The sequence below is a fragment of the Mobula hypostoma genome, chromosome 3 (genome assembly GCF_963921235.1).
Source record: "Mobula hypostoma chromosome 3, sMobHyp1.1, whole genome shotgun sequence".
NCBI classification, from domain to species: domain Eukaryota; kingdom Metazoa; phylum Chordata; class Chondrichthyes; order Myliobatiformes; family Myliobatidae; genus Mobula; species Mobula hypostoma.
The window spans coordinates 188,203,500-188,221,378 of record NC_086099.1 but is presented as its reverse complement, the minus strand read 5'-3'; the positions used below and the strand labels follow the sequence as shown (position 1 = coordinate 188,221,378).

The following is a 17,879-nucleotide window of genomic DNA, read 5'->3' as shown; positions in this document are numbered from 1 at the left end:
TCTCTCATCATTTAAAAATATTCTGCCTTTTTACATTTGTTTTACTGAAGTGGATCATATCAGACTTTTCCACATTATATACAATTTGCTGTGTCTCTTCTTATTCACTTAATCTTAAAGCTTCTCTGCATCCTCCTCATGGTGCACAATACCACCCAACTTTATATCATCAGCAGCTCTGGATGCATATTCATCTCCTCATACGACTCACTGATACTCATTGTGAATATGGGGGTCCACGACACCATTCCTGGCAGCACACCACTATCAACAGCCTGCCTATCCAAAAATGGATAATCTTACTCTGTGCAGACCAAGAGCCCCAACGGGAAATGTCAACTGTCCATTTCACTCCACAAAATGACCCGCTCAGTTCTTCCAGCAGTTTGTTTCTTGATCCATGTTCCAGCATCTGCTCTCTCTTGTATCTCTAATCTTACTCTGTATTTGTTATGAAATGGTGAATCCACATCACTACGTTTCCCCAATATCAGAACCTGACTTTTGCTTATGATCTCTTATGTGGCACCTTCTAGAAAGTTCATTTAAACACTTATTTACTCTATCTACAACAATAAAAAAATCAGTTATCACATATGATTTCCTTTCATAAATCCATATTGAACTACCACATCGAATTACGATGCTTCAATTGCCTTTCTATCACTTCCTAAATAAAACAGTCCAGAGTTTGCTTTTCCCAGCATGATTTCTAATACTATCATATTATCTTCTTGTAATGTCCTTTGTTCTTGTGAAACTATAACAACCTTCTCCCGTGTCTACTTATCTCATTAATCCCCAGAATAATTTTCTGAAGTCTCTCCTATTACTTCCCTAAAGCCTTTACAACTTTCCTAATGTGTGTGCCAAGAACTAACACAGCACTTCAACTGTACCCAAAGCAGTTTTTAAAGAGCTTCATCACAATTTCATTGCTCTTGCAATTTTGCTGTTTTTCAACTACTTTTTCCAACCTTCTCAAAGAACATAGAACAGTACAGCACAGTACAGGCCCTTCAGCCCACAGTGTTGTGCTGACTCTTAAACCCTGCCTCCCATATAACCCCCCACCTTAAATTCTTCCATATACCTGTCCAGTAGTCTCTTAAATTTCACTAGTGTATCGGCCTCCACCATTGAGGCAGGCAGTGCATTCCACGCACCAATCACTCTCTGAGTGAAAAACCTTCCTCTAATATCCCCCTTGAACTTCCCACCCCTTACCTTAAAGCCATGTCCTCTTGTATTGAGCAGTGGTGCCCTGGGGAAGAGGCACTGGCTGTCCACTCTATCTATTCCTCTTATTATCATGTCTCTTCTCATCCTTCTTCTTTCCAGAGAGTAAAGCCCTAGCTCCCTTAATCTCTGATCATAATGCATACTCTCTAAACCAGGCAGCATCCTGGTAAATCTCCTCTGTACCCTTTCCAATGCTTCCACATCTTTCCTATAGTGAGGCGACCAGAACTGGACACAGTAACTCCAAGTGTGGCGTAACCAGAGTTTTATAGAGCTGCATCATTACCCCGCAACTCTTAAACTCTATCTCTTGACTGATGAAAGCTAACACTCCATAGGCTTTCTTAACTACCCTATCTACCTGTGAGGAACTTTCAGGGTTCTGTGAACATGTACTCCCAGATCCCTCTGTTTCTCCACATCCTGCCATTTACATTGTACTCTGCCTTGGAGTTTGTCCTTCCAAAGTGTACCACCTCACGCTGGGTTGAACTCCATCTGCCACTTCTCAGCCCACTTCTGCATCCTATCAATGTCTCTCTGCAATCTTTGACAATCCTCTATATTATCCACAACACCACCAACCTTTGTGTCATCTGCAAACTTGCCAACCCACCCTTCTAGCCCAACATCCAGGTCGTTAATAAAAATCATGAAAAGTAGAGGTCCCAGAACTGATCCTTGTGGGACACCACTAGTCACAATCCTGCAATCCAAATGTACTCCCTCCATCACAACCCTCTGCCTTCTGCAGGCAAGCCAATTCTGAATCCACCTGGCCAAACTTCCCTGGATCTCATGCCTTCTGACTTCTGAATAAGCCTACCGTGTGGAACCTTGTCAAATGCCTTACTAAAATCCATATAGATCACATCCACTGCACTACCCTCATCTATATGCCTGGTCACCTCCTCAAAGATCTCTATTAGGCTTGTTAGACACGATCTACCCTTCACAAAGCCATCCTGACTGTTCCTGATCAGGCCATGATTCTCTAAATGCCCATAGGTCCTATCTCTAAGAATCTTTTCCAACAGCTTTCCCACCACAGACGTAAGGCTTACTGGTCTATAACTACCCGGACTAACCTTACTACCTTTTTTAAAAAAGGGGACAACATTCGTCTCCCTCCAGTCCTCTGGTACCATTCCCGTGGACAACGAGGACATAAAGATCCTAGCCAGAGGCTCAGCAATCTCTTCCCTTGCCTCGTGGAGCAGCCTGGGGAATATTCTGTCAGGCCCCGGGGACGTATCCATCCTAATATATTTTAACAACACCTCTTCTCCCTTAGCATCAAGATGCTCCAGAACATCAACCTCACTCATATTGTCCTCACTATCATCAAGTTCCCTCTCATTAGTGAATACCGAAGAGAAGTATTCATTGAGGACCTCGTTCACTTCCATACCCTCCAGGTACATCTTCCCACCTTTATCTCTGATCGGTCCTATCTTCACTCCTGTCATCCTTTTGTTCTTCACATGATTGAAGAATGCCTTGGGGTTTTCCTTTACCCTACTCGCCACGGCCTTCTTATGCCCCCTTCTTGCTCTCCTCAGCCCCTTTATAAGCTCCTTTCTTGCTACCCCATATTCTTCAATAGACCCATCTGATCCTTGCTTCCTAAACCTCATGTATGCTGCCTTCTTCCACCTAACTAGATTCTCCACCTCACTTGTCACCCATGGTTCCTTCACCCTACCATTCTTTATCTTCCTCTCCGGGACAAATTTATCCCTAACATCCTGCAAGAGATCCCTAAACATCGACCACATGTTCATAGTACATTTCCCTGCAAAAACATCATCTCAATTCACACCCACAAATTCTAGCCTTATAGTCTCATAATTTGCCCTTCCCCAATTAAAAATTTTCCTGTCTTCTCTGATTCTATCCTTTTCCATGATAACGTTAGAGGCCAGGGAGCGGTGGTCACTGTCCCACAGATGCTCACCCGCTGAGGCATCTGTGACCTGACCCGGTTCGTTACTTTCTGTTACTTTCAATGAATTCTCTGTTACTTTCAATGTTACTTTTGTTATTCTACAATGTTAATCTCTGTTACTTTCAATGAACTGTGCCCACATCTCTAATTTATCTGTTCTTCTGTTTCTCTCAGAATTGTGCCTGCTAGTTTATCTTGCCCCTTTCTCATTCTTCCTAACAAAATGTAACCCTTCTTATCTCTCTGCATAAAATTTCATCTGCCAACTTTCCAGCCATTCCAATTCACTGCATCATCCCACTTCAAGTCTTCCGCACAGTTCAATATGCATGCAAACTTTGGGAAACAAAAGCTTTTTTCAATCTCAGACTTCAGTTAACAAAGTTTTATCATTCACATCATAAACAAATCCTTGGGATTTATGATAAATTTCCAGCGAAATTAAAAATTGAAGTTCTGAGCCCAGGCAAAGAAATTATAAATGTCATATTATTTCTCATTTTGAAACCTAAAGGTCCATGGTCCATTGTGACTCTTTAACAAAATCTGACTATAATTCCCTGACATATTTTTCATAGTATTTTTCCCAAGTAAATTCTCAAGTGTAAAGAAAACAAACTGTTACAGCATTTGTTCCAGATTTCAGCATCTGCAATCTCTTGGTGTCTCCAAACTCTCAGATGCACTGCAGATATAATGATCTTTTCTGTTCTCAGTACGGTTACAAATGGAGGCAAATGTTGTTTGGTTATGAGAAAGGTAAGTCGTCCACAATGCAAACAGAAAACCTCATTTATCATTCTATTTATATCCTTTATTTTTTGCCTTCTGTTTTAATTAACAAGGTTACCCGGCAAAAGAAAAGGGCTGGGATAACATAGTTTCCACAGTAGCCTGGACTAAGTGACGACCGAGTTTTCTCAGCTATATCTTAAGGTCTGAAAGCACTAACATGCTACAACAATAGATAAAAAAAAATCATGCTGATCTCAAGTGAGTATTATGTATATTGCCAGTCCTAGGTTAATACTGACTGGCCAGTTTCTAAGCTATTTATGTACTGTGTATACAGATTACCTTAGATAATACTAGTGATTAAAGATATTATTCTTATCATTGCACGTGGATAACTTGTCCTTAAAGTATTAATTCTTCCATAGTTGCCTTTGTTTTCTACAATCATCCCATGGATGCCATGTGGGTGAAAGGAGTGATAAAAGGAATCATTATCTAGATGACAACCCTCTTAATTCACTTTGGGGAAGAACCAATGACTGAATGGTACCTTCCTTAATTATGTACCAAGATCAGAAGCTCAATCAGTGGAAGATATGAAGATAAGTATCTCGCTATTGTTTACTGTGGCATTGTTGAGTTCTAGCATGTTGTCTTTATTGCATCGCAAATTAAACCTGATGTTTACCAGTTTTTACACGAGGGCATGATGCTGTACTGGAATGCTTCATGACGTATGATAACTTCCCTGAGAGCCAAAACTATAGTTAATAAAGAGTGAACATTTAAAGATCCTCATGTACAAGACACAGTATTAAGCTTTTGGTTTTTTCCATTATGAAGCCATCTGGTGCCAAAGGACAATGCACACAACTAAATGCCTCAGTGTATTACAAGGAAATTGAACTTGAGACACTGAAAATGTGTGTGATTAATAATTTTCTTTAAATTATCATAGTTGTACATTTATATAATTTGGTTTTAGTTCATAAGGATCATAATCACATGACAGAAGTAATTTTTTTCGGTGACACTAAAAGTCAAAGGTTTCATCACATTCAATCCAAAATCATTATTGGAAAGTCCTCTACTACAGGACAAGTAACATGTAAATGTTTTTCTAAATATTTATCTTATTCTAAATACTGTAATCAGTATTCCGATCATTTGAAATTACAGAGAATCTGCACGTCTTAATATTTAAGGTCAATCTATTTTCAGGTGTTGTATTTCTGCTGATCATTAATACTACTTATAACCTCTAAAATAATATCACTTGTCATACCCTCAACCAGGGGAGATGGAGCAAATGCAAAACCAGATTATGATATAATTAAACCAACACAAAAACATCATTCAAATACCATCTTCAAGATCTTCGATGGCAGAGTAATCGAGGTACAATACAAATTAGGAAACTCCAATCTTTTTGAATAAAGGACATGAATTTTAAGTGCAAATTCCATTTGGCACCCAAGAACTTGTATAATCCAACTTCATTCACCAGACTCAGCCAGTGAGTATATTTCTGACATAGCAAATCTTTTGCCTTCTGCCAAGTTGACTTCTCTCTCACAGGTATCTCAAAATTTGGCAGGTAAATAAGTGGTCTAAGTAGCAGAGGGCAATGCTAGTCAGCATTTATAAAGGAAAATGTAATTCAACATCCTATGCTCCAGACATCTACCTTTGAATGGTTCACTGAGCGCTGAGGAGTTCGAACTCGGGGGACAGTTGCACCTTTACTCTTAGAGCGAGTCAGATGTCCTAGAATAAAACAAAAGAATCTGGTTTTAGTTAATGAAACTAAATTTAACCTGCACTGGGGCTGCCATCTCGCATCTAACTGATGAAACTGAGGTTCTTCCAAATATAGCAAAAAAAGAGATTTGATAGAGGTGTTTAAAATGATGAGAGGCTTAGATAGAATAAATAAAGGAAAGATTTCCCGTGGGTAGGTGATCAGTTGAAACAGGAGGATCAGAGATGACATGAGGAGTGAACGATTCACAAAAAGAGCATTGGGGGCATCTGCACCCTGAAACTTTGAATTGTCATGCCCGTCAAACATGTCTCTAATTTTGACAACAAAATAATCCCAGCGCTTAACAATGATTATCTGCTTTTTAGTAGGACCTTTTGAATTAAATAGATACAATTTAGCCTTGCATTTTACGCATACCTCTTATCATGTTCACATTTGCTGGATCAACTTGGTTTCCCTTCAATATTTGTCCATATTTCTCCCTTAGTGTACATCTGTTCTGTTCCCCATTTGCCTATCAAATTATTTAACAACATCAACCCCAACATCACTGATAAAATATGGGAATTATGTTTAAAAATTACGGATTCTCAACTAGCAATATTTTTCAGAGAGCAATTATGTAGATTAACTATATTTGTGTAAAAAAACTTCTATCCTCCCCTGAATATGTCATTATCATAGAGTTGTTCACCATTTTCATCACCTCACTGAGCAGTGTAAACAAACATTATTCCATAGGAAACCACCAGCAAAATCCTCCTGTTGAATCAGCTGATGGATTTAACCTTCCTCTCTGTTAAATCTCAGAGGGAGTCCGAAGGAGAATCACCAGACCAATTCCCGGGATAAGAGGGTTGTCCTAACAAGAGATGTTACAATGGTTGTGTCTCTATTCTTTACAGTTTAAGAAAACTGAGGGGTTAAACAAAGAAGGTTCTCAGAGTATATAACAGGATCATGTTGAGATGATTTTATTGGTGGGAGCATTTTAAATGAGGGAGCATAGTCTCGAGATAAGGAGATGGTCATTTTAGTTCGAGATTTGCTCTGAGAAATAGTCGCAAATTTCTATTATTTTCTGCCTCAACATGTTTGCTGAGAATATTTAAAACAGGGGAAGGAAATTTGCTGAAAGATTTGGAATTGAGGGCTGCAGGGATCTAGCAGAAAGGAGGAGTTGAGCTCTGAGGTTGATTATATGGAATGGTGGGGCAGGCTTGAGGGGCCCAGTGCCCTACTCCTTTTATGTTTTTGTGTTCCTGTACACCAGCAGTGGCCTGTGGAATGAGTATGAGTTTTCAGAGTCCAGTTAATCAGCGATGTCACCATCTTTAAAGACTTTTGCACAACATGCACCTGCTTTAAAACGTGCTATATTTTATTCGTCTGTCTTACAAAACATTATTGTTCCCTCTGAATGAATTATGTACAGTATACCATTCACTACAATCTCTACTCCTGAGATGCTTCACAATGATGGAGAGTGGACTTTGAGCTCTTTCCCAAAGTTACCAAACTCCCCGAAAATCCACATATACTTGTCATGGATTTATTATCAACATTTTATTAATTTGCAACTCCGAGGTCCAAAGTTCAAAATAAATTTATTACTTAAGTCCATGTTGGTCACTATATACTATCCTGAGATTTTCTTGTAGTCATGCATAGGAAATACACAGTCGAATCAATGAAAATCTACATACAAAGAAAGACGGACAAACAAAATGTGCAACATGCAAAAGAAAACAAGCTGTGCAGACGTAAAAAGAAAAACAAAATCATAATTATAGATAAATAAGTAATTGAGAACATGAGTTATAGAGTTCTTGAAGAGTCCATAGGATTTGGACTGTCGAGGTGAGTGAAGTTATCCATGCTTGCTCAGGAGCCTAATGGTTGAAGGAATAATAACTGTTCCTGAACTTGGTGTTGTGGGACCTAATGTTCCTGTACCTCCTCCCCGATGGCAGTAACAAGAAAAGAGCATGGCCTGGATGGTGGGGGTCCTTAATGGTGGATGCTGTTTTTCTGCAACAGAATTCCTTGTAGATATGCTCAATGGAGGGAAGAGATTTGCCTGTGATAGACTGGGCAGTATCCACTGCCTTTTGTAGATGTTTCCATTCAAAGACATTGGTGTTTCCATACATTGGTGATGCAACCAGTCACTATACTCTCCACCATGCATCTATAGGAGTTTGTCAAAGTTGTATATGACATGCTGAATCTTTGCGAACTCCTAAGAAAGTAAAGGTGCTGCTGTGCCTTCTTTGTAACGGCACTGACCAGGCAGATCCTTTGAAATAATAACACTTAGGAATTTAAAGTCATTGATCCTCTCCACCTCTGGTCCCCTGATCAGAACTGACTCATGCATCTCTGATTTTCTCCTCCTGTGATTAATAATCAGCTTTAAGGTTTTGCTGACATTGAGTAAGAGGTTATTGTTGTGACACCACTCAGCCAGATTTTCAATCTCCCTCCTATGTACTGATTCATCACCACCTTCGATTTGGCCACAACAGTTGTGTTATCAACAAACTTAAATATGGCATTAGAGCTGTGCTTAGCCAGACAGTTATAAGTGTAAAGCGAGTAGAGCGGATGGCTAAACACACAGCCTTCTGATGCACCTGTGCTGATGGAAATTGTGAGAAGATCTTGCCATTCCAATCTGACTGGGGTCTGCAAGTGAGGAAATCCACAATCCAGCTGCACAAGGAGGAATTGAGGCTTAGGTCTTGTATCTTATTGATTAGCTTTGAGGGAATGATAGTGTTGATTGCAGAGCTGTAGTCAATGAAGAACACCCTGATGCATGAATCTTCACTGTCCAGATGTTCCAGGGCTGAGTGAAGAGCCAATGAAATGAAATGTACTGTTGACCTGTTATGACAGTAGGCAAATTGGAATGGATCCAAGTCCACTCCAATTAAGTATCAACTGTTGCATTTGAACATCTTCTGTTTTTTTTTCAATGGACAATATAAGACTAATCTACCATCAGTCATCCTTTAGAAATACCTACTGGATTGATTTATTGATTTATTGATCCATGTTTCTCCAAGCACAGTGATGTAGCTGTCTCATATTTCCAGTAAAATGCATTCAATCCTAATCCGTACTTCTGAGCTTGGTGTTTGCACGCTGACTGCTATAGCCGGTGGTAGATTAAATGGACACCATAAATTGCCTCTAGGTGCAGGGGCATGGCAGAATTGAGGAAGAGTGGATAGGAATACAGGGAAACCAAAATAGGATTCGAGTGGGATGGGATGTCAGATGATCAGTGTAAAGTCAGTGGGCTAAAGCATCTGTTTCTGTGCTGTATTATTCTATAGCTTTATTTTTACTGATTTTGTCACTTGTTACAGAGGGGATCAGAGTGAAAATGGAAAGCAGTGGATTAGTCACATTGTGTCCTGACTATTGCTCAAGCAGCTAAACTAAAGTAGCTTTTCTCTTCAGCATCGCTTTGTTCAGTATCTGAATTTTTTGTACGCGTTCCCGTAATTCTCACTTGACAAATGTGGAGGAACATCTAAGGTGCTTCATGCACTGTAAAGCATTTTGTAACTTTCCTGAAACCATTTAAGGTGTTTATTCCGTACAAGTATTTGTCTTTATTTTATGCATATTGGAAGTAAAATTAAACTAAAACTGCGGAAATGCTGAAATTCTAATACAAGGCTGAACGGTGGAAATACTCAGCAAGTAAGGCAGCATCTGTGGAAAGAGACACAGAATTAATGTTTTGGTTGGAGGCCCTTCATCAGAACTGGGAAACAGAAAAATAAGTTAGTTTTAAGTTGCAGTGAAGAGATGGAGCAGTGACCAGGACCAGGCAATTACCTCTCCCATTCTGCTCACTATACTATAGGAAGATTATATTGCACTGGAGAAGGACATTTCAGTTATGAACAGAGATTGGATAGATTAGGTTTGCTTTGTTTCAAGTGGAGGAGGCTGATTTGGGAATTGTTAGAGGTGAAGGACATAAGTAAGGTAGAGGAACTTCTCTGAGAAGGGAAAGGTTTACATAACAGGTATGAGATGAAGTGGGGAATCTGAGGAAAACTTGTTTTTAAACCTAGAGGACTGTTGGCATCTAGATCACACTGCAACCGGGATGCTGGAGACAGGTAATCTCACGATATTGAAGGAATATTCTGGGCCTAGCACATAATTGCAATTACAAAGGAAGCACAGCAGCATCTCTACTTCATGAGGAGTTTGTGAAAATTCAGCATGACATCTGAAACACTGACAAATTCTATATATGTATAGTGGGGAGTATATTGACTGGCTGGATCACAGCCTGGTATGGAAACACTGGTGCCCATGAATGTAAACGCCTACACAAAGTTGTAGATATGGCCCAGTTCATCACAGGTAAAGCCCTTCCCACCATTGAGCACATCTGCATGGACAAGATGGTGCTCATCAGCTGTGTTTGGCAGTTCATCTAGAAGAAGGAAATCACTGACCTCAAACTTCTGCTGCCTTGTGGGCTATAGCCACTCATGGGGAAGACTTCTGGAGCAAACCCCGAGGGAAAAATCCGGAGCTGGAGTCCCTAAGGCAGCGGTCCTCAACCACCGAGCTGCAAAGCATGTGCCACCGGGCCGCGAGGAAACGATATGAGTCAGCTGCACCTTTTCCTCATTCCCTGTCACGCACTGTTGAACTTGAACATAGGGTTGCCAACTGTCCTGTATTTGCCGGGACATCCTGTATATTGGGCTAAATTGGTTTGTCCCATACGGGACCGCCCTTGTCCTGTATTTCCCCCGCTAAGGTAGTGTGTTCCTATGAAACCTTTCATGCCGAAATGGCGTGAAGCGAAGAAGCAATTACCATTAATTTATATGGGAAAAATTTTTGAGCGTTCCCAGACCCAAAAAAATAACCTACCAAATAATACCAAATAACACATAAAACTGAAAATAAATAACACTAACATATAGTAAAAGCAGAAATGATATGACAAATACACAGCCTATATAAAGTACAAATAATGTATGTACAGTACAGTCGGGAAGATTAAGCCAAAACCAATTTGTGGGGAAAAATCGGCACGTATGTGCATACGCACATCACATGCGCACACATGTGCCCGCGCAAGGCTTCATGGTCATTGTAGTCTTACCTGGGGTAAAGTGTCCCGGGATTTGACTGCTACTTTTGTCCTTTATTTGGGAGTGAGAAAGTTGGCGACCCTAACTGTAAAAGACATGTTGAGGTGAGTTTAACCCTACTTGAACAACCCCCAGCTTGGTCGGCCGGTCCGCAAGAATATTGTCAATATTAGACCGGTCCGCGGTGCTAAAAAGGTTGGGGACCCCTGCCCTAAGGCAGTCCTACATTGAGTTCAATGCTGACTGGCAACTCTTGCAACACTGCTGGTACCAAACTGTATCAGTCTCTGCCCTTCCTTTGGGTTCCTCCGCTGTGTGGAGAGGGGGAGCTTACGACATGGGTAACAGCTTGCTCTCCATATTGTTCTGTCCAGGCTTGTGTATTCAGACAGCTAGGATGCATCATCCATGGTGGACCCTGACTGACAGAGGCCTCACTCACCACATACGTCCCTGTGATTCATTCTCTTGTGGGCACGCCTAGTAAATCCATAATAGAATAATAACCATAAGAAAATCAAAGAAAGACCACACCACCTTACATACCAACAGTGTGCAAATGACAATAAACCGTGCAAATACAAAGAAAATAAATAACAATAATAAATAAATAAGCAATAAATATCGAGAGCATGAGATGAAGAGTCCTTGAAAGTGAGTCCATACGTTGCAGGAACATTTCAATGATGGGGCAAACGAAGTTGAGTAGTGAAGTTGCAGGAAAGCAGCATCCATCATCAGGGGCCCCCACCACCCATCAAATGCTGTCTTCTCCACCGCTGCCATTAAGAAGAAGATACAGGAGCCTCAGGACTCTCACCGCCAAGTTCAGGAACAGATTATCCCCCCTCAATCATCAAGCTCCTGATCCAAAGGGGATAACTTCACTCAACTTCACTTGCACCATCATTTAATTCCTCCCACAAAATAGTACTCAGCTTGTTTTAGAGCTAAGGGAGGCCTCAGAGATGTCCAGAGATGAGGCTATGAAGGAAGTAGTTTGTTTGGAGAATGTGTCGTATTAAATTTGCATTACTTTTGGGACAATGGTCACTGTATATTAACATGCAGAGAATGCAGGGTGATCAGGGCATGATGCCATTTAGAGCAGCAAACTGCACTTATATATTAGGACAAGTAGTTAGGCCATTTGGCCTGTCAGGTCCATGCCAGTTCCTGGCAATCCCATCGGTCTATTTCCCACTCTTGTTATTTCCTTGTCCCTAGGTACCCTATTCTTTTATTCTTTCTTATATTTATTTCAATTTCACCAGATTCTGTCTGAGTGAAAGTTTTGTACAGCACAGGAATAGGTCCTTTATCCCATCACATACAAACACTATGGGTATTGCACAGGAGCCAGTTATTCTCCCAATATATCATTGGGATTTGGAAGAAGGCTAGACCATCCAGTAGAAACCCATACAGTTGCAGTGTCAGGAAATGTAGAGGAGGCTTGATCCAAAAGGAGAGCAGTGAAGACAACTTGATGAACAGTGGTATCTTCAATAGCAGACTGAAAAAATAACAAGACAAGAAGAGCCACGAAATGAAAAAGAAACACCACAGACAACAAGGTAACTGAAGGCTAGGAGCAACCGGTTGAGGCTGGATGGTACAATGTGTGAACAAGGACTGTGAATGAGAACTGGGTTTAAATAGGCTGCAGGTGACAATTTGGAAATGAGTGGCAGGTGACTCCTGTTAGCTGTATGGAGACTGGAAGGTGCCTGCCTATGCAGGCCTGACACACAGGGGGAGTGTACAAACTGCACACAGACAGTACCGAAGGTCAGAATTGAAACTGGGTTTCTGGGGTTGAGGCAACAAAAACTAACTGCTTCAGCACTGTGGTTACCCTATCAGTTATGAAGTTGAATTTACTGGGAAATGAAGGATGCCTTAGGCAAGAAAAAATTTCTCTGAGCTGACAAAACATGGATAAATATTGTAATAACACAGTGGCTCTCACAAAGTTAGAGATGGGAGATTTGAGAAGGAATGATTTGAGATCAGTGATAAATAGAACCATGATACTGGGAGCCAAATAAAGGAACAGCAGTTATAATGGGTGACTTCAATCTACATGTAGACTGGGTGAACCAAATTGGTAAAGGTGCTGAGGAAGAGGATTTCTTGGAATGTATGCGGGATGGTTTTTTGAACCAACATGTCGAGGAACCGACTAGAGAGCAGGCTATTCTGGACTGGGTTTTGAGCAATGAGGAAGGGTTAATTAGCGATCTTGTCGTGAGAGGCCCCTTGGGTAAGAGTGACCATAATATGGTGGAATTCTTCATTAACATGGAGAGTGACGTAGTTAATTCAGAAACAAAGGTTCTGAACTTAAAGAGGGGTAACTTTGAAGGTATGAGACATGAATTAGCTAAGATAGACTGGCAAATGACACTTCAAGGATTGACGGTGGATATGCAATGGCAGGCATTTAAAGGTTGCATGGATGAACTACAACAATTGTTCATCCCAGTTTGGCAAAAGAATAAATCAAGGAAGGTAGTGCACCCGTGGCTGACAAGAGAAATTAGGGATAGTATCAATTCCAAAGAAGTAGCATACAAATTAGCCAGAGAAAGTGGCTCACCTGAGGACTGGGAGAAATTCAGAGTTCAGCAGAGGAGGACAAAGGGCTTAATTAGGAAGGGGAAAAAAGATTATGAGAGAAAACTGGCAGAGAACATAAAAACGGACTGTAAAAGCTTTTATAGATATGTAAAAAGGAAAAGACTGATAAAGACAAATGTAGGTCCCCTGCAAACAGAAACAGGTGAATTGATTATGGGGAGCAAGGACATGGCAGACCAATTGAATAATTACTTTGGTTCTGTCTTCACTAAGGAGGACATAAATAATCTTCCAGAAATAGTAAGGGACAGAGGGTCCAGTGAGATGGAGGAACTGAGCGAAATACATGTTAGTAGGGAAGTGGTGTTAGGTAAATTGAAGGGATTGAAGGCAGATAAATCCCCAGGGCCAGATGGTCTGCATCCCAGAGTGCTTAAGGAAGTGGCCCAAGAAATAGTGGATGCATTAGTGATAATTTTTCAAAACTCGTTAGATTCTGGACTAGTTCCTGAGGATTGGAGGGTGGCTAATGTAACCCCACTTTTTAAAAAAGGAGGGAGAGAGAAACCGGGGAATTATAGGCCGGTTAGCCTAACGTCGGTGGTGGGGAAACTGCTGGAGTCAGTTATCAAGGATGTGATAACAGCACATTTGGAAAGCGGTGAAATGATCGGACAAAGTCAGCATGGATTTGTGAAAGGAAAATCATGTCTGACGAATCTCATAGAATTTTTTGAGGATGTAACTAGTAGAGTGGATAGGGGAGAACCAGTGGATGTGGTATATTTGGATTTTCAAAAGGCTTTTGACAAGGTCCCACATAGGAGATTAGTGTGCAAACTTAAAGCACACGGTATTGGGGGTAAGGTATTGGTGTGGGTGGAGAATTGGTTAGCAGACAGGAAGCAAAGAGTGGGAATAAACGGGACCTTTTCAGAATGGCAGGCGGTGACTAGTGGGGTACCGCAAGGCTCAGTGCTGGGACCCCAGTTGTTTACAATATATATTAATGACTTGGATGAGGGAATTAAATGCAGCATCTCCAAGTTTGCGGATGACACGAAGCTGGGTGGCAGTGTTAGCAGTGAGGAGGATGCTAAGAGGATGCAGGGTGACTTGGATAGGTTGGGTGAGTGGGCAAACTCATGGCAGATGCAATTTAATGTGGATAAATGTGAAGTTATCCACTTTGATGGCAAAAATAGGAAAACAGATTATTATCTGAATGGTGGCCGATTAGGAAAAGGGGAGGTGCAACGAGACCTGGGTGTCATTATACACCAGTCATTGAAAGTGGGCATGCAGGTACAGCAGGCGGTGAAAAAGGCGAACGGTATGCTGGCATTTATAGCGAGAGGATTCGAGTACAGGAGCAGGGAGGTACTACTGCAGTTGTACAAGGCCTTGGTGAGACCACACCTGGAGTATTGTGTGCAGTTTTGGTCCCCTAATCTGAGGAAAGACATCTTTGCCATAGAGGGAGTACAAAGAAGGTTCACCAGATTGATTCCTGGGATGGCAGGTCTTTCATATGAAGAAAGACTGGATGAACTGGGCTTGTACTCGTTGGAATTTAGAAGATTGAGGGGGGATCTGATTGAAACGTATAAGATCCTAAAGGGATTGGACAGGCTAGATGCAGGAAGATTGTTCCCGATGTTGGGGAGGTCTAGAACGAGGGGTCACAGTTTGAGGATAGAGGGGAAGCCTTTTAGGACCGAGGTTAGGAAAAACTTCTTCACACAGAGAGTGGTGAATCTGTGGAATTCTCTGCCACAGCAAACTGTTGAGGCCAGTTCATTAGCTATGTTTAAAAGGAAGTTAGATATGGCCCTTGTGGCTACAGGGGTCAGGGGGTATGGAGGGAAGGCTGGGTTCTGAGTTGGATGATCAGCCATGATCATAATAAATGGCGGTGCAGGCTCGAAGGGCCGAATGGCCTACTCCTGCACCTATTTTCTATGTTTCTATGTTTCTATGTTTCTAAATGTCAAGGAATGGTGAAGAAAACTATTTTGGAATCATGCTCAAAAATTCTTCTTTTTATTCAGTCGCTTAGGACTGGGGATGACTTGCTTCTACTCTAATTTTATTGGTTCCAAGAAGACAAGTGAGTGTAATGTATGAACAAAATACTTTTCTATAGCTGGGCCAGGCTACCACCAATACCCAATCCCTCTAAACTAAATACCTCCTATTGGTGAGTGATTGTCTCCTCTCACCCCAACAATCATTGGCAGTCTCCATCCTGAGGCTCCGAACAAGCCCTGTCCAAGTTTTGACACTCCATCCCAGCTCAGGACTCTCTCCCTTCGAGCCACTTGGACCCAGCCCAAGCCTAGATCTTTCTGATTTCCTTTGTGTTCTTGGTCCTGCAGAACCCCTAACCCTGGAAGAAGGTATACCTTGCATGAGGCTGATTCAGGAGCATGACACTTTATGCTTATTGGCCCTCCAGATATAGATTGCTCTAATCCTGTTTGAAGGCAATGACAAAATCCAGACCATTGATATTCATGGCACAGGAGGGGCAGTTTGTCCCTTTGTGTCATTGCCAAGATCAAGTACTTGTTAAGGGTAGCATAGCACTATTACGACACCAGTGACCTGAGTTCAATTCCCATCACTGCCTTTAAGAAGTTTATGTATTCTTGCCACAATCACATGTGGTTTCCTCTAGGTGCTTTGGTTTTCTCTCACATTCCAAACACGTACAGATTAGAAGATTAACTGGTCATATGGGTGTAATTGAGTGGCAGGATCTCATTGGGCCAGAAGGGCCTGTAACTTTGCAGTAAGCTCAAAATAAAATTAATCTTATCTCATTCCCCAGCTCTTAGTTCCTAGTCCAGCGGTACATGGAGTCGTGTCATAGAGTTATAGAAAGAGGTAGTACGGAAATAGGTACTTTGGCAACTGAGTCCAAGCTGATCATTAAATGCCAATTTTTACACTAATCATACCATAATCTATTTTTTTCTCCTCTCATCTTTCCTTCAGAATTCACTCACCCACTGCTGACTTCGCTGTTGATTGCATCAGCTTCATCTTAAAGCCATCGGATGTGATCACACAAATAATTAGACCATGATTGCATTTTTTTTTTCACAAGGGAAAACTTCATTCATAGGATTTGAGATATTTTACTCATCAAACCTCCTGTAAATGCCACTAGGTGACTTCCCACCTGCAGGATGATTCTGCTTTGTAAGTAAAGAAATTATTGACTTTCATTTACTGGGATATGTCAGATACACAAGCAGTACACCATAGCAGAAGAGTAACAGAATTAAAAATGACATGAAAACATTCATGAAAGCAAAGTCTAGATTTTAGGTCTCAACATTGACCACAATTAATATGTAGAAAAAAAGAATCCACTGTTAGGTAACCAACCCATTTGAGTACATCTGGAAGTAACAGAAAGGAGAACCTTATGTAAAGAGAATAGAAGGTAAAAGTTACTTCTAAAAATATTTTTAATGCATGATATTTATTTTTACCTTACAAGCTTGAACTACCTTATAAATTTATTCCCCTTTTTAGTGGCATTATTGGAGTAATATAAATTGAAAATACCATTTGGAAAATGGCTAATCTGGGAGATAGAAATTTCCTGAGTTTAACAGACATGTAATGAATAAGTAAGTGAAAATGATTCTCATTCTTTGACTTAGCAAATAAACACTTGACCTTTGTGAAACAGTCCAGAAGGAATATAAAAATTAAAAATGTTTCATCAGAACAAGATTATAAAATGTTTTACGGGGAAAAAGAAGACAGGAGTGCACTCTAAGATAATCTTGAGACTTTTAAATATACACTCTGTGAAAAGATATTGATTATCCTCTTAGTTTCTGGAGATAAGTATTAATTTCCTCAGTGACCAAGCAGGCAATGAGGTGTGAATTTAGGATATTAAGTAGGTAATCAATAGTCAGACAGTCCACAGTTTTAAAACAGTTGTGGATAGGTCCGAAATATCTAGAGACTGAAAGGAATTTGTTTAAGCTAAGTAAACCAGATTGTGTACAATCCTGGTATAAAATCATTCATAGTCAGTGACATAATCTATGCTATAAATGTTGATGCCATCACTGTTTCCACTCATATGGACTGTTTGTTGTGAAGCCAAGAATCCCCAGGATGGTTCTTTAATATGTAGAGATGGTTTTCAGTGTGGTCCACTAGTTAGCCAAAGACAGCTGCACAGTTGTAAACATTTGCATGTGTAATGACTTGGTAATAATGAATGCAAAACCTTGCAGGTGCTGAAAATCTTAAGTTAAAAAAAGGGAGCACTGAAACCAGTCAGTAGGTCAGGTAGCATCTGTGCAGAGTTAATCAGTTAACACTCAACATTAGTGATCTTTGCTTATTGCTCTGAAATGTTAATACTTTTTTCCCCTTTACCTGAAGCATGAACCATTGTCTGTTGTTATGTTTGACAATTGTGTTCGTGACT

At 40.7% G+C, this 17,879-nt stretch overlaps 1 protein-coding gene across 1 annotated transcript in view; it reads right to left on the bottom strand.

Annotated features, from left to right (window-relative positions):
• The window catches only part of myo3a (myosin IIIA), a 437,289-nt gene that overhangs the window by 134,080 nt on the left and 285,330 nt on the right, over positions 1-17,879 (bottom strand). The window contains exon 24 of the mRNA XM_063042509.1: positions 5,613-5,692. Within this exon, the coding sequence (XP_062898579.1) occupies positions 5,613-5,692 (80 nt within the window). The remainder of the gene's footprint in view (positions 1-5,612; positions 5,693-17,879) is intronic.